General features: G+C 45.9%; 1 protein-coding gene across 2 annotated transcripts in view; it reads right to left on the reverse strand.

Moving 5' to 3' along the window:
* pik3r3b (phosphoinositide-3-kinase, regulatory subunit 3b (gamma)) overlaps nucleotides 1-18,420 on the reverse strand; it is a 76,341-nt gene that overhangs the window by 19,178 nt on the left and 38,743 nt on the right. The window contains exon 1 of one of the 2 annotated variants that reach the window (XM_068707983.1): nucleotides 535-1,032. The exons of the other annotated variant lie outside the window; for it this stretch is intronic. Coding sequence (XP_068564084.1) covers nucleotides 535-649 — 115 coding nt within the window. The 5' untranslated portion in view covers nucleotides 650-1,032. Of the gene's footprint in view, nucleotides 1-534; nucleotides 1,033-18,420 lie in introns of those variants that run through there. 2 annotated transcript variants of the gene reach the window in all.

The raw sequence follows: 18,420 nt of genomic DNA on the forward strand, positions 1-18,420 counted from the left end.
TAAATGAGTCTGCGAGTGCAGTTTAGGAGAGCTGCAGCCACTGTGTCACAGCAAGAAATATGCATTTATACACGTACAAAAGGCGCGTTAACGTTACAACGGGAGCACCGGAGAGCCAGAAACACAGAGACAAATGCGTTTAAAGCATTGTCATTGGTGCCGAAAACTGTCATTTAACAGTTAAATACTGTTGTTTTTTTCAAGCTCAAGTTACCTGCTAGCCACTACAACAAAAGAAATGATTATGCGAGGCTAATGTCGAAACTGTGGCAATGATGATGCACTGCAAAAAAATAAATAAATAATTCAAACTAAAAGAAAACACCACCATAAATGAGACACTAGTGAAATCACTCGAGAAAACGACGACCTGGATGTCGACAGGGACCCGTACAGTCTGGCAGGGACCGGAAACGTTACGCTTTAAAACTTTCCGACGATTTGAACGGACAGCAAACACAACACCTCTCCAGACAGCCCCAGCACAACTTTGGTGTCCGATATTGGGCTCTGCCGTCACAGGCCTCTCCTTACCTGGCGGCTGGTCCATCTCCAGATAGAAGATCAGCTCTGTGGAGTAGGGCATCATCACGTCCCTCCAGTCTCCTTCCTCACCGGCTTTCTCCGTGGTCCAGACTGTATTATACATTGCTTGCGTGTGGCTTAACCTGACACTCTTTCTCCACAAAAAAAAAGGGTAAGAACAAAACCTTACAAAATGCGAACGGGCGGCAAAAGCAAACCGACGTATTAAAAACTCGATTAGATAAGCTAATCTATCTACTTAGAAGTCTTCTATCTGAATTCCTGCTTCAGACTGGAATAAATAGACGAACTGTGTACAAAAAGCACTGCTCCCTCCGACATAATAATAGAGTTAATAACGTGGGGCTCTTCATGAAGGCCCTCTATATGTGTATATGTACACATATATATAAAAGCGTCCTTTAAACGGTGGAAAGTAGATGCCAGCTCTACATTTCAGTCCCCTCTCCTTTTCCGCCGCTGGTGCCGCCGGCTTGCTAGCTTCATTTTAAGAAGAGCACTGACAAGAGGAGGCTGGCTGAGGCTGACAACGGCTGGGACGTACCACTACGCCGAAGTATACGGGGGGGGGGGGAGGGGGGATTTAACTTCCCCAACTGTGATACACCACAACGAAATACAAATAGGTCCTTGTTGTAATGGATATTGACAAAGTGTACCAGCCCGTAAACATGACTCTTATCTAACCTATTCATTCCGCTCACACGTGCTGCCTGTATTATATTAAACCACCCCCCCCTCCCTCCCTCCCTCTCGCCTTGGTTGGACTCTTTCTTTCCCAGGCACGACGCTGACAGAGCCTCTGTGCGCAGACTCAGAAGCTGAATTTGAAAGCCAATAGGGAAATTACTTCAGCCTCTGAAGAGCAACTTACAAATTCTGTGGTTTTCCAGTCAGATCCGTACCTTCCTGCTTGCCTGGCTGTATGTAACTACAAACTACTGGCTGCTACTGCAGACCATGGAGAGTGTTTTTGCATGTTTAGTAAATTGATCCTATTTACAAGCATTGTGTGTGTGTGTGTGTGTGTGTGTGTGTGTGTGTGTGTGTGTGTGTGTGTGTGTGTGTGTGTGTGTGTGTATCCAAAAGCCTGATACATTTTATTCCTCTGTGCCGTAGCGCTAAGAGATTGTTGTCCATAAGTAAGAGCCACACTCTGCACTCGGGGACATGTTCCTTCATTACCATGAACGAACACACATGCATGCACGCGCGCGCGCGCACACACACACACACACACACACACACACACACACACACACACACACACACACACACACACACACACACACACACACACACTGTAGTTTGACTCAATCCCACATTCACCGTCCTGCTGCCCCAAATACTCACAAGAGCACCAAATGTAGATTAATCCACTGATGAAAATAGTCCAATATATGCACAGTTTGCTACATATTACAGTAACCATGCTGTTTTAGGGAATTACAGAGCCTTTAAAAAAAAAAAAAAAAATGGAACAATGCATGTGCAAGCTGTTCTATAGGAACCAATGGCATTTGTTTGATAATAAGAAATATATAAAATAATGCCAGCCTCGTGTTTTGATGTTATATCTGCATGGTAATGCAGAGGATACTCCCCAAAATGAATCCACTATTTCAGCAGCGTTAGCATGCAACATGACAACAATGGTGGAATAAACAAATCAAGCACTGCAATGTGGTTTGGATCATGATTAGTGGCAGTGTAACACATTAAATAAACTATCACATGGTAATTAGCTTTCCTACAAAAAGTCACCCTAACGTCCTTTTCCACTGCAGCGATGCGTCCGGGGCCACAGTTAGTTTGTTCAGTGGGCTTGTTTAACTCCAGTTGAGCAACATTTTCAAGTTTACAACATGAACCAAGCCCCCTACAGTGAGGTAAGTAGTCCCAATACATGATACGGAAGCTTAAACATACGCTTAGGGATGCTAGAGAGGCGCAAACATGTATTTAAGAAGCCTATAATACAGGGATTACTGCGCACATCAAAACACACACACACCTGCTGAAATGCATATTATGCATTTACGGGATTGTAGGGCCGTATATCGGGTCTATACTCACTCAAATAGCTGGTGAGAATGAGACCTATTCTATTTTATATATACGATGCATATTTGCTTTAGAAAATATAGGAAAGCCATGTTTTAAGTCAAGCTCGAATGATCCCAAATCCCAGATATCTGTGTCGGGACTGAAAGCGTGTGCCGGTGCTTCCCTAATGTATGGCTCCTCATTCTTCGACGACATATATTTGAAGCTGCTTATCATCAACATTCTAATATTTACAATGGATCAAATGACCACGTCTTTGTGGGAAAGACGTCCCTCGTAGTGACAAACGCACGGATAATGATCGCCTGACTCTGCAGTTCTAAGAGCTTTCAGCTCGTTGTTTTACCTTTTTACCGTTTCGATTTCCTAGGCGCTGTCCTTCCGTCGAAGCAGGCAGCTATTCTCAGCAAAAAAAAAAAGAAGACGCTATTAAACCAGAGCGTATGCTGCTCGGCACCAAGCAGCAGACAAGACGCAGTTAAGGACTATATATAGCTAGCGAGGAAAGTGGAACACATATCACAGCTAAAGAGCCAGACCTATATTGTGCTATTATAATGTTGCCAAAGCGTCTGTTGTCTTCAAAACTAGGCAACACTTTCACATCAACTTCTAACACTCTGTTTACTGCGGGGTTATGTAACATATGTCGAATCGGTTCTAAAGATCTCCAACTGATCCACAGCAACGATCCTCTGTTCATGGCAACGGAGCGAAGTCACATCCAGTCCTGCTGGGTCCAGCTAGGGTCCGGTTCTACTGTGTGTTGTTGTCAACATGTCTGACACTGGGGTGGATTCCTCATTTTAATTCATTCTCAGGACGTCAGGACGCTCTGCTGCTCCGTCCCGACCGCACCTGCGTGTTAATTGGTATCGGATTATGCCGCTTCCAGCGCCGGTGCTGTCTCTCTCGCTGCTCGGCTCTATTTGGGTCGACAGCATTTTAGATGCGGTCTAATAATCCTGTATATGGTCTTTTCGGATGGGTCTCTGTTTTTGGATGAGTTACATGTTTTTTTTTTTATTTTCTATGCTTAACATAAGCGTGTTCTGGGGTGTTTCTGCATGCGCAAACCAAATTGAGATGACAAGTTTGTTTAAGCTGATTATTTTTTTTTTTGGTGGTAAAATAAAATGAACCCATGAGCCTATTGCTGCCTCTCTCGGCTTCTATTCCTGTGCCAAGAGCAGAAAGTAGAGCACTTTCAAGATTAGACAAAAAAATAAAAATAATAAAAAAAGAACAATGGCATCATCATAATCATGCTGCCCCAAAAGCACACAGTGGAGACCCAGACTGGCCCAGACCCCCAGTCATCCACATGGTAATCTCCTGTTAACAGCCTAATATCAATACAACATATTCAGATGGGGGCTGCTGCCACCAGTAATTACAGCTGCTCTGTCTATCTATCTGTCTGCCTGGTGTCCTACTTCAGGGAGCAACAATAAAGGAAAGGTCTGCTCCCCAATCTGCCATCCATCCATCCTGTCCTCCCTCTACATCCATCCGTCCATCCCCCCCTTTAACTTGACTGTCTCTTCTGTCCATCACAAGACGAGAAGGAGGAGGACGACGCTGGGTTCTCTTTCCCAAATATACGAAAAGTTTAAAAAAAATAGAGGGGAAATTCAGCAATGTCGATGTATGAAATCTATTTAATGAAGCAAACAACACACACACATCATGATTGTGTGTGTTTGTGTGTGTGGTTGTTTCACAGATGGCTCGTGCCGGACACACAGCCCAAAGCTCCTCTCTGTCAAGTGTGTCAAACAGGTTTAATTGCTGCTGCCGCTCTGTGTGTGTGTGTGTGTGTGTGTGTGTGTGGCTGGGCAGATGGATCCTGAACAATGACACAGGAACTGACTCTGCCCCTCGTCATACAAAAGAGAGAGAGAGAGAGAGAGAGAGAGAGAGAGGGAGAAGGAGGGGCAGACAGAGGGAGGAGGACGATGGGAACGCTGTCCCCGGCCATCGGCACACTGCTCCCCATTTAACCTCCCCGACAATAGAGCCGAGTGGCATCAAGTGGCCTATTTGCATAGCGTATGCATAATCACATATGAAGCACGGTCGCATATGAATCGACCCCTCCCACGACTCCAAATACAACTTTAAATTATGTACGGGTTCCATCCGTGTGGTTTAGGTGCATTTTGAATATGCGCATTAAAAAAAAGAAGAAAAAAAAAAGAAAAGACAAGACTGACAGAAAACGCCAAAAATGTCAATAAAACATTTTAAGCTTGGCTGAAGATGCCGGCAAAGCGTTTAGGGCAAAAAGCAAAAATAATGGCTGTCAGAATAAATAAAAATGGAATAAATGCTGATGTTGAGGAACTCGCTTCAGCTGGTACCCCCCCCCCCCCCCCCCACCCACTCTGCCAAAAAGACTGCAACATATAACTGGAAGGTGAGCCGCACGGAAGCCCCAATCCAAAAGAAACATGAACGGCCAACCTGCCTCCAGTCTTTATGCTAAGCTAGGCTAACCGCATTCCTGTCCTTAACACACAGACGTGAGATCGATGTCCATCTTCTTATCGCGCTCTCGCAAGTAAAGCAAATGTCAAGCGATGCCTTTAAACTGCTCAGCAGAACAGTACAGTAGACACGACACATAATGGCTTACAGGTTCACACGTCAATAATTTAGCGGCCGGGGAGGCTCCGTTGTTCAGGCACACCGCTAACTGCTTCAGATGCTTCCATACGTTCTACTGACGATACTTGAAATAATACCGGAAACGTTGCAAATGGGTTTTCAGCAGGCGTTCTTGTGCATACTTCTACTGGTGCAGGTATGAGAGAAGGAAGCCCAGGTGAGCTGCTGAGAATCAGCTGTTGAGTTTTCTATATCTCTGTCGCCATAGAGACGAAAAACCTCCAGAGAGGTCGCTAACGTTGTCTCTTTTAAGGGGCTTTGAGTACAGACAGGAGCTCACATCCTGGGAACACCTGCTGACCTCTTCAACTCTTTTAGGCTCACGGTGAGGACGGGTCATCGCCGCACAGTCCCATCAAACGGAGAGGGTGTCTTGTCAGTCTTTTCATGCAAGTTTGCAAAATTTAGGCATCTTTCCAAAAAAAAAAAAAAAAATGAACATAATGTTGAGGCTGAACATGTGGCCATGAATCATATATTTGAACTCAGGGACCCATCTGCTTGTCTATCAGGGTTTTGTCTATCATGTCTGAGCAGAACAAGCAGTTCAGTAAACTAGATGTAATCTGTGAGATTCTGTGTGTGTGTGTGTGGGTGGGAGTGTGTGTGTGTGTGTGTGTGGGTGGGAGTGTGCACAGATGTTTGTGCCCCTCTTAAATTATCTATCTGTGCATGTCTGAAGCACATTTAAGGTCAAACGCCACCTGTGCCCCCAAGCGACTGCTTCCAAAAAAAAAAAAAAAAGCCCACATCAGAACACGGCGTCATTTTCTCCGACCACAGAATATAATCATTTCACTCATTTTTTTTTCATTTTTTTTTTAAGCAAGCTATTGTGCTTCACGAAAAGCCAGACGCCACCAGCAGGGCGACACATGCTGACGCGGCTGAACGGAGCCATGGTGACCCTCCAACACCTGTGAACCACAAGGGGGGGGGGGGGGGGGGGGGGGGGGATATGAATGCTACATTATACTATGATATTATATGATATTCCACACAAGTGTTCTTCCTTTCCTGTTTCCTCATCTAGTGCACGGAGCTGGCTCCAATTGCATCGCATGACGGGCCAACGGTCGGAAATGAAAACCAAAAATGTACAATGTACAGCTCTCAGGTGGAGTTTGGGCTCGGTGTCGGTCTAACTAGGGTCTGAAGATGCTGAGCCGTAGTATAATAATTGGTTGGATCCGTTGTTTTTGGAGTTTGACACACACTGAAAATTCTTAAAATTGTTCTTCGACGTTGAATTTCTTTGATGTCGTCATTCAACATCGCTGCAACGTAAAGCAAAAACACTGACATCTGTATTATTTTCTGCCGGTCTCTCTCTGTGTGTGTGTGTGTGTGTGTGTGTGTGTGTGTTGCGAGAGCAGAATTAGAACACTCGGACTGAAGTGGCATCAGGGAATAAGAGCACTCAGTAATATTTTACTTGGGCATCTCTATTTGACTTAAAGGAATAGAGTTCTTCTTCCACTGCCTGTGTCAACAAATGGGCATATGTGCAGTTTTCAGTCTGGTGTTTTATGGGTTTAATTGGTCCCCTGTGTGGGCATCCGTCAGTGTGTGTGTGTGTGTGTGTGTGTGTGTGTGTGTGTGTGTGTGTGTGTGTGTGTGCTGTAATAAAGCAGCGATTCAGAAAGAGACACAACAGTGTTGTATATCTCCCCGACACGTTCCCCAGTGTCAGCGAGTCACTACTGTACAATCTATCAGCCGCTGAGCGCGTGGTTGAGCCTCCTTTTTTTCCTTCTTGTCTATTAAAGGAAGACCCTACAGATTGAGCATTCTCTGTCATGGGAGACGCAGAGGCGGCAGACAGGGAGAGAAGGGTGGATGGAAGGAGAGGGGGGGGGGGAGAGGGGGGGGAGGGGAGGAGGAGAGATCCTCATCCGCCCGGCTGCAGAGCGAGACCCAAGCAAGCGATGCAGGAGGGACAGAAAGAGGGAGGGAGACGAAGTTCCAGTTGGGTCAGGACATGTCTGTCCCGTAGAAATAGCGGTCCATAAATGTGTGTGTGTGTGTGTGTGTGTGGGGGGGGGGGTGGATGTTTGACTGTACGGTGATGATGAGGCTGCGGTTTGCTCACTGCCTGCTCCAGTTCTGTGCTTATTATCCGTGGCCCTCAGCGCTTTTCATATTTCGTCTGCCGCTGTAATAACTAGAGTGGAAAGTGCAATTTAACTGTAGACACGAACAGGCTGCTAAACATAGACATCGGTGGAGTGGGGTCTTGGAGAGCGCACACACACACACACACACACACACACACACACACACACACACGCACAGACACACACACACACACGCACAGACACACACACACACACGCGCACACACACACACACACACACACACACACAGCGGTTACGTAACATGGCGTGGCACTTTTGTATATATTATGAATAAGCGGTTTTTTTTTTAAAGCACATAGTCATCCGCCTACATCACTGCTACAATTATCATTAGAACGCACAGATTGACTGAACAGTCACCTTTAGTTTCTGTGTTGTGTTTGGAACGTTGGATTTTTCTGTTGCTTTTATTATGGCAACATTCACACCGCGAGCCATGAAAACTCTGCAAGAGCCACCATCGCCACAGGCGGTAGAGTTCTGCAGAACGGGTCCGTCTTCGGTCAAGATTTTAACGTTTCCAGCACCAAACACAATTGTTTTGGGCTGGAAATGTGTAGGAAAAGATGCACAAAATATCCAGAGCATCTATATTTGGGTTTCAATAATGAACTGAACAAAAAGCGTTGCCTCCATGACGGTCGGAGCTCGGCGTTACCTGTGCGTCTGTGTGTGTGCTCTTGTATTTCTACCTTTGTGAGGACCACTGTGAGTCGAGCCATGCAGCGATCGTATTTTCTGTCGCTGCACATATGAAGCAGAATATTGAAGACCACATTGACTTTGCATTGTTGGGGATCTTTGATTCCTAATTAGAGCAGTCCAGATTATTGCGATTGCTTTTTTTTTTCTTCCTCCAGGCAACTATCCTGCTTTTCCCAAATGATCTACAGATTCTATGATCAAATGGCTTGAACAATAAATGCATATAGCTGCCGTGGGTTTGTTTACAACGCATTACAGCTCTGCACAAATCCATCGCTTGGCCATAAGTGACTTTTTTTTCTTGTGTGTGATGATCCTTTTTTTTTTATTTTGCACATCTTCTCTTTTTCCTGAACTTGCGTGACCCGTCTTGTGATGTTGACAAAATCAAAAATGATAAGAAAAACTCATGACGGTAAAAACATAACGACTTTGTTGGAATCATGATGACGGAGCCCAAGTATCCTTGTGATCACGAGATAACATTTAATCAAGTAACTGTATCAATGTCCTCTCTAGGCCCTTATTCCAAGTGCAACAGTTAGCTGCTGGCTTGTTCTCGTGGAAACCCGATTTCAGAAACATTCATGCAGTTTCTTGCAGGTGAGAAGTAAAAAATAAAAACAACCTCAGACCCCTGCTGAGCACATTTCTTTGTGAGTGAATGAACATCTCTGGGAGGTAAGACGAGGCTTAAACATCACGGACGAGACACTGCGCTGCAGTTCACATCACAGAGGCTCGGTTTGATCGGGCCTTTTGAAGCCCGGCTACCTCCGCCGGATCGGTTTTACGTCGGCTCGCTTTGGTCTTAGCGAGGCAGCGGGTCTCGTACGCTCCAACTCAAGCACACCGATTAGCTTCGCCCGTCTCCAAAAAAGCTTTCCAGCCTGATCCGTCCTCGTTACCATTCAGGGGGAATTCGGTCGCTCTCCTGGCATCGGCTGATCCCGTCCACCTGTGCAGACGCAGGTTGTCTCACACCGCAGGCAGACAGGCAGAAGTAAAGTCTTGCAGTGACTAAAAGGATTTATATCAATTATTGAAAACACCCCGCTGAGAAGCTTGTGTTCGTGTCTTTGCAGTCTACCGGCACAGTCTACTGTAAAGCAGCCGATTTCACTTTTTACTATACATGAATATGTAACCGTAACGCTTTTGAAAGAGCCACTTTCTCCAAGAAAAGGCCGACTTCAGATCAGGAACCCCCACAGGATCCTTCAGAGCCGCGACCTACTTGTGATCCGGGAGCGCTGGTGTATGGAGTCGCTGGGGTTCAGACGGGACGGGACGGGACGGGACTAAGGAATTCACATGCTATAGCTCCATGGTGGGTAATTATTTGCTCAACTGGAATCGTCACATGGGAAATAATGACAGGATCAGAAGAGTAAGTAATGTGGTTTTGTGGGGGCAAGATCGGAAATAAAAAAAACCCTGCAATTTTAACATTCAGAAAATCACATTCATATGTTTTTGGAAAGAAATTCTGAAATAGTTGCATGTTGGCATGTGAACAGTTTTTGGATCAGGAGCAAAAGTAGCAGGATTGGCTGAAGACATTTGACAAAAAAAAACCAACCTTTTAGCATGAGGTACGATTGACTTGCATCTATCCAGGCTTTTGGATAGAAGTTCTGGAACAGTCACTTGTTACTTGGTGTGTGATTAGGTTCTAAAATGCAATGCCATTCACAAATGGGTTACGATGTACGATTACGTCAACTTAAAATTCAGAAAACCACGCGTGTCCAGTCCACAGTCCACGCGTTTGCGTTTTGTCAGACAAAGTGACGTCGTATATCGAGCAACAGCTGTTGAAAGTCACGTGATATAATAACAGAGTACAACAAGCCAGAAAGCAAAAAGTCGAAACCTAAAGTCAGCATTGACTTAACTCTGTTATGCTTCAAGCAAGTAGTTTTGTTGCCTAAACCAAAGCAATGTTTACTCATGTGCCTTGGTGCCATTGTGAGGTCCTGTCAGCCTGATACGAGGCGTGTTCATGAGACATATTCTTGATTCAGAAAAAAATCAACATTCAATGCTAGGGGCCATGATGTGTGATTATTCCCTCAGCTTAAATTAAGAACAAATATTCATATTTATCCAGGGACTTTTGACAGAGGCTCTAGAATAGTGAAGGGGTGACATAATTACAGAGTAACAGGGTGAAGGCAAGAATGACAAATGACGTTTTAGCACGGGGGGGGGGGCCATGACGTGTGATTATTCGCTCAATTTAAAATCAGGAAAATCATATCATTCGTACGCCGGGACTGTGAAGCGCTCCAACAGCCACTCGGGAAATAATGATGTATATTAACAGGATTGGGTGGAGGCGAGATTGAAAATGACAAACGGCAAATTTTTGCCAGGCGGGAAGAAGTAAAGCGAGCGAGAGAGGGAGAAAATGTCACCGCCGCGCGTCTCACCCTCTTGTGACATGTTTGCCGTTAAAAGGACTGAAAAACATGATTTGTACTGTTTTTAGTGAAATGGGTTTTTGCTGTTTGCGGTCAAAAATAGGGACGATGGCTCGCCTCTCTCTCTCTCTCTCTCTCTCTCTCTCTCTCTCTCTCTCTGTTTTTGGGTGCAGTGGACAGTCAGAGAGCCAGACAGGGATAGAGCAGAAAGGGGAGGGCCGGAGATAGATGACACACACACACACACACACACACACACACACACACACACACACACACACACACACACACACACACACACACACACTTTCCAACTGAACCAAACCCAAATCTCTACCCCCCCCACCCTCCTTCTCCTCCTCTCTTTATTCAGACTGCAATTTCATGCAGGCATGAGGCTGAAACTCTCCATGACCACTCGTGTCTCCTCGCCTCCCTCCGTTTACATCGGTCTGTTCGTCCGTCGATCTGTCTCTTTGTATCGCTCGCCTTGAGATGAGCAGTGAGACGGACGGACGGACAAACAGAGCGAGCAAACATCTCTTCCTCCCTTTCCAGGCAGGCCGACAGAGCCGAGCAGACTCTGAAACAGGTGATGTCATCCTGCAATGTGAGCGTCCCCCCCCCCCATGGTCCTGATCCCATGATGCAACACTCTGGTGACACTGTGAAACAGGTTGCTACTGCAGGCGGCATCCAAAACTGCTGAGTGAGTCTCTCTCTCTCTCTCTCTCTCTCTCTCTCTCTCTCTGATGTTTCTCCTCTCCATTTCTCTGCCCTAAATAAGGTATTCCCTTATTACTCTTTTTCTCTGCCCTACATATCCATTGTTTCAGTGTTTTCACTTGATCAGACCCCCCCCTCCTCCTCCTCTCCTCCCTGCTATATTTGCTCTCTACCCACACAGACCTCCCCCCCCCCCCCCCCCCCCCCTCCTCTGGTTGTCAAGGCAGCAGGGCACCATGGCTCAGCATTATTCATGCAGCAGCACAGTCAGCCAGCCGCTCAGGCAGACAGACAGTCAGACAGACAGGCTGTCAGATGGGCAGGGAGCCAAGTGGGCAGGCTGCAAGGCCGCCAACCGGTCCAGCAGAGTCAGGCAGACCTGCTCTGGAAATACATTTAACTCTTCCCTCTCTCCATCTTAGAGGATAACTCCATCTTGAATCTTAAAGTGTAGCATTCTGATAACGGTGAAAATAACGCTGTACTCCATATAGGTTATGGGTTAATATCACCAATAAGACGTGCGACATGCCGTGAAACACGAGCCAACGGTCTCCTTTTTGCCGTTGCAGCGGTGTACGGTATTTTTGTTATGTAATTACAGAAATGACAACAACAAAAAAAAAAAAAAGAGCACAGCATAGGATCTGTGGTAGAAGGGCTTAAAGTGCAGTAAACACTTGAATGGTGTTTTAATGCTGTGGGAATAATAGCCTGATCTACAAAATACAAAATAAAGTGCACACAAGCCCATTTAAGCTTGAGAAGAACTGTGTGTGTGTGTGCGTGTGCGTGTGCGTGTGTGTGTGTGTGTGTGTGTGTGCGCGTGCGCTTCCTTTTCAGTCCTTCGAGGGCTTGTTTTATCAACAGCTAGCGAACGAGCTCTCAGAGAGACAGAGCAGCCCTGAACGAGATTAGAGAACAAACACTCTCTATCTGATTCCTAATACAGTACATCGGTCAGGAGGACGACCTCCCATCTCCCCCTGCTCCACCCAGACCCCCCCCACCCCACCCACCCACCCCCACCCCTGTCACATGAAGCTTCCTCTGTAAAGTACAAACGATGTGGTGGAGTACTACACCACTGTGTTACTGAGGAACCCATCTATCACGCAGTGTTATTGTCTAATATGGCAGATTAATGTGGGCATTTGTACCAGGCTGTCACAGCGAAGAGGAAGACTATTACGTCAATTTGATATCATTTTTAAACGGAGGGATAATTAGTGTCGTAAATTCACCGAGACACAACTGGAACTTAACTGTAAACTTTCCCCCGTTTTTTATCGTCTTTACCTCCGTGTGCGACAGGCGGCCACATCAGCTGTTGTTCGTCTCCGGTTGGGCTGCAGTCGCACCGATTCAAGGCAGAGCTTTTACTGGCAGTAAAAGATTGAGAGGTTGTGCCGGAGCTGTGGCTGCTAATCTGCGAAATATCTCCGTGGGCGATCTGAAGGGTTACCCCCCCCCTACGCATGCAAGAGTTCACGGATACAAGCCAAGGCTATAGGCTATACACACTTTACACACACAGCGCCAGAGAACATGGCCGCTTAACAACCATGCATTAACTAGCCACAGCACACGTCGCTTGTTTCTAACCCGACACACAGACACCGGCTCAGCTTCTCCTCATTGCCGTCCCGGTGCCGCCGACGGGGAGAGACCACGTCCTGCTCTAAACCGGGTTCTGAAGAACGGCTCAGGACGCAATCCGTCTGTTTTGAGTCCACAAACGGGAGGGAGGGATCCTGTCTCGCACTCACTAGTCATATTTTTGAGTACATGTAAATTGGAATTATGAACAGCCTGCTGCTGGACATAGTAGCCACAGCTTTTTAAGGACATTTTCATTGACAATTGCAAGTGACAGATTAAAGAGACCCCCCACCTCAAATGTTGCTATTGAGGCTTTTTAGGGCCCCCGTATTTCGCACACTGCATGTTAAAGACATGTCTGAAGATGACAAGTTGGAACTGTGGATGCTGGTGAGATCCTCCTTTGACAACACTCCATTCACAGTCATTCCAAAAGTTTGGACCCTATTTTGTCCAGAGTAGACGTGGTCGATGTGACGTCGGAGCAACGTTGAGACATTAGTAAATATACAATAATTTGTTACCATCGCTGTAGATGTAGCCTACTGGGCAGTACATGTCTCCCGTGTCATACTAGCTCCATGACCCGGTTCAGTTCTGAGCAGCAACACAGTCAAAGCTGCGTCATTCCTAAGAATGGAGGTAGAGCATTTGCAAGCTGGGGGTGTAAAAGCAAAACAGCAGGTCATTTGAATGGACAGTGAGAGCAGCAGCAGCAGCAGCAACCCCCAGCAGCATATACAGGACGTGTGTGTGTGTGTGTGTGTGTGTGTGTGTGTGTTGGGGTGGTGAGGGAAATCTGTGGCAGGTGTACAAACAGATTCACCCTGAGAGTCAAAAGGGAGGACAGAGCCTGTGTTTGTTACACATACATACACACACACACACACACACACACACACACACACACACACACACACACACACACACACCGCTTGCTGTAGGACAAAGGTGGAGGGTCATCGAGCATGCAGGACCATAGCAACCACACACACACACACACACACACACACACACACACACACACACACACACACACATGCAGCTACTTTACTGTTTACACCAAACTAAATGAAACACCTCAGAGCGTGCCAAAGCGGAGGAGTGACGCCGCCCGACATGAGAGGGATTCCAACACCAACCGGGGAGGAAATGGAGGATCTGCTGCCAGCAAGAAAGGAAAAGTCAAGAGGAGAAGGAGAAAAGCACGTGGGGTAAAAATGTGGTGGTCTTGCGTCGGACTAAGGTATGAGGAAACGCTGCCAAACAGGCCTGAAGTCGGGGCTACTGAAGTGTGGGCGTTTGAGACCGAGAGCAGACACTTCTGAGGGTAGAGCTGATACTCAGAAGGTGACATCCGAGGCAACGACTTTGAAGGTTTTAAGGATCAAAGGTCAGAGAACTGGCTGTGCCGACCTGAGCGGGTCTGTGTTTCCGCGTCTGCCCTCGAGTCAACCTGGCAGAGACAGGAAGGAAGGACACACAGATACAGGAATAGTCCTCCGCCTAGCTCCGCCCAACATCAAATATCAACGGTTATTCTTCAGCCTGAAAACTGTTGAACTCAAGGCCCACTGACTAGCTTTATCAGGAGCCTTAAACTTCATCCCACGGTTGTAATCCGCAGATGAAGGTTGCTCAGTTGCCGTAGAAGTTGTTGCTGTGTAACAATCATGTTAGCTGTAACTTTTTAGACCTACAGGCACAGGAGTGTTTGACCATCTCCATACGGGTTTTTGGTTGGAGCATTACACTAAAGAAGAGTTGGTGGGTTTAAATGTCATGTAGATCTTCAGACTGTAGGAGGCTCTACTCTCCTCCGGTGCAGCCCACTACTATCCTACTAGTTCTCCCAGCACAGCCCGGTCTGTAGTCTGGGACCCTGCAAAGAGTTAACGCTGCCGTGCCAAACAGAGGGTGAACAGAATGTCTAACTGAGCATCTGAATATCATTGTGACAGGCAAAGACCGAGATAAAACAGCAGCAAGCCTGCTGCCCCCCCCACCTCCCCTTCCTCCTCCATCACCAAACACCCCACCTACAAAATCCAGTGGCTCCAGCTGCCTTTAAATGAAACCCCTTGATCTTGTTTGTAGATTTTAAAGTTTCTCACCTCATTACTCATCAAATGTCAGAAGGGCCCTTTGGCCAAGCGGAACAGTTGGACTGTGAATCGCTGACAGTAAATTTGAAATGACCTCGAAATACCTTCTTTTTTTTTTTAGCCTGACATAAAAAAAACTGAGGGCCGCTTGTTCCAGTCAGGAGTGACACGATAATCTGAGCGGTGTGTGTGTGTGTGTGTGTGTGTGTGTGTGTGTGTGTGTGTGTTTTAATTTGCAAGCAGAGTGTGATCAGCTTGTGATGCAGTAGTTATAAGAGGGGAAGCAAGGGAGGGAGCCTGAGAGCAAATATGGACAAGGCTGATTGGTTAGCACTGAGGAAATAGCTAAGAGGCAAAATACCTCTCTTATTTTACTTCACCTCATCTCCCCTCAACTCAGCAGCCAGTGCACATAACAGGATGGGGAATTGAATTATTATTATTATTGTTATTATTGTGTCACTGTGGTCAGTCAGTGCTGCACAGCGCCACCAGGGCAGGATGTCAGTCAGCGTATTTATTGAAAAAGGTGTGTATTATAGAACTACGATGTGAAAACTTAAATGACTGTAAGAGAACAAGGGAGAGCTGTGGATGGATGGTTTAGCCGACAGCCACATCATCCATCCATCCACTCAACCAGGGGGCCCAGTTACATAAGCTCTCCATAGAAGGAGAAAAAGAGCAACGTCAGAGCCTTCTATGAAAAGACTACAGTACAGATGTCTTATTCCACAGAAAAGGACATCCGGGTGAGCTCGGTTCACTTTGACGGAAACGTAACGGGTGTATGTTGTCAATAAAGTTGTTGTCAATGAGAGCTGCTTCGCCAGACATTCCGTTCTAATGGGATTGAAGCGTCTCCTCACTTAGTCTGATTAAGACCCGTTTGGTGGGGGAACCTGTCTGCAGGGTCTTCTTATTCTCTGTCTTCTATGACTTTATGCCTGCTTGAAATCCGCTTTTTGACATCGTCACTGTAAGCATGATGGCGTGCTGACCTGAGCACAGCGGGGCTCCAAGTCTGACGCTAAGTACGCCCTCGCGGAATTGAGGAGCTGTTTAACCCTTACTGTGTTTTATACAAAATATATGGCCGCCATATGAAACTGGTTCAAAACAAGAGAACAGTTAATCATCAAGCAATGGTGGCATGGAGTTCCTCACCAGGAGTCTTTGACCATGGAAAGTAGTAAAACATATTTCAATAATAATGTAATTATTCACTCAAGAAATTGAGTTGGCAAACATTTTCCTTGAATGTTTTGTTTTGTAAAAGATGGGATATTGATGCATGACGCTAACTTAATATATATGTAGCTAGAGCAAGTGTGTAACTTATTAATTACTTTAGATGAGTTGATGAAATCATGTAGAGCTATCTGTTGTACTAGACGGGTTTTGGATTATCTTCATGTTTTCTTTGGTGTGTATTATTAAAGCTTGTATGGTTGTCAGATGTCTCATCTGTTTTTCCAAGTATTGTACATTAAGTGGACCCAAAAGAAGAGCAGCTGCTGTCGTTATTACAGCGGCATCTGGATCTAAATGAACTGAAGTGAACTGAAAGCTGGGTTCTATATTAGTCGTAGGCGTTAACAATGCTGTACACTATGTTTAGAACGAGCTTCATATAGACAGCAGGTCGGAACTGGAACTAGTTTGCCGCACAGATAAAACATACGGTACGTTGCAGTTTGAAACAAACATCTTTATGTATTGTAGAGTAAACAAAAGGGGACCTAATACGGATCCTTGTGGGACACCTTTATCAACAAGTTGGCGATTTGAACTGCATGGTCATTAAAATCCATGGAGAGCAGATTATTTTACAACATGTTGGGATTGACAGACTCAAAAGCCTTGAAACTACTCATGTAATGTTACTTTATTCATGGACTTGGCGGCACATTCTGATAAACTGTGCACCTCTCTTCTTCCTTCATTAAATTCTCAGTCGTTGCAAATGTACAGAACTGCAATGAGGTGAATTCGTTTCAGTGACCTAATTCTTCTGCTGGCTGCTCTGGCTTCAAATCGGATGAATAAAAGCAGTTTCTATGTGTGTCTCTCACAGAAGACACGGGATCAACATCTCATGCTTCCTAACCATTGGACAACAGCTACTTTAGCCCCGGTCATGGACTGTGGCCCCTAGCCAACCAGGCCAAGAGGCTGCATGCCACCAAGGAGACGTACAGTAGCTGATACAGTAAATATTAGGAAATGAAAGGACCCGGTCTTTGTTTCCCTGATATACACTCTGTCCCTCTATTTCATGCGTGGTGCTCTTTGTCTGCACTGCACACAGGGACCAGGCTGCCGGCATACTTCACTCCAATCTAGGCCACGCCGTCACCCACATGTTGTCTGCTGAATAATTACAGCCGGGGCTGTGGGCCGACAGTAACATCCACAAAATCCTGGGCACAAATTAAAAAAGATAAATGCAAAACCGAAGCGCGCACCAGGAAGGAGCGCGGGGGCAGGACTGCTTCATCTGCTCACTGCTGCCCATTAATATCGAATGTCTTCAGAACCTTAAATAGGACCAATACGAATGTTTCTAGCATGTTTGTATAATTTACATTCCTACCAGACATTTTGAAAGCACGGCGTAGTGCTGTAATCTGTTTTGCAGGATTCCCTACTGTTCTTCCTTTTTGTAACACGTCACCCAGAGTGTCCATGAATACAACTGAAACCAAACAAACATGTATTTCTTAAAGTTCAACTAAAAGTACGCCTAAATGATGCTCCAGACTTCGCAGTGTGTGCTGCATTCAGGCACACGTGTCAAATTATTTGACCTTTATCACTTCAGGACAAAGCCTGCTGCCGTGTTATTAACTCATTAGAGTGAGCATTGTGTGTGTGTGTGTCTGTGTGTTGTTGCGTGTGTGTGTGTGTGTCTGTGTGTTGTTGCGTGTGTGTGTGTGTGTGTCTGTGTGTTGTTGCGTCTGTCTGTGTGTGTGTGTGCGCAGTGAGAATAAGTTTACGTCTTCACTTTTACCACATGCGTGTTGATGCCGGACATGCGGCTTGAGCTTCTTCTTCTGTGGACAGATTGTGTAATGAGATTAGAGAGGTCAGCTGTAACATGTGTTCATCAGGATTTACATATAGAGAGTGACGCCACGCACAATGTGTGTGTGTGTGTGTGTGTGTGTGTGTGTGTGTGTGTGTGTGTGTGTGTGTGTGTGTGTGTGTGTGTGTCTCCCTTCGTAAATACACAAACATGCACAGCTTTTAATCTGCTTCATGGGAAGTTCTTGTTTTCATTGTACGGTCACTAGTGTTCAGCCTTTCATTTGCTAATATATAGTATAGGCCTATATAATATGTGTATATATATATATACATATATATATATACTGGACACGCAGAGTTGAAAGCTCCCATGTTGCTCAAACGCCGCCATGTTGAGAGCCATTG

This window comes from Cebidichthys violaceus, unplaced genomic scaffold, assembly GCF_023349555.1.
Source record: "Cebidichthys violaceus isolate CVI_PGR_0920_01 unplaced genomic scaffold, fCebVio1.0.p SCAF_13, whole genome shotgun sequence".
Lineage (NCBI taxonomy): Eukaryota > Metazoa > Chordata > Actinopteri > Perciformes > Stichaeidae > Cebidichthys > Cebidichthys violaceus.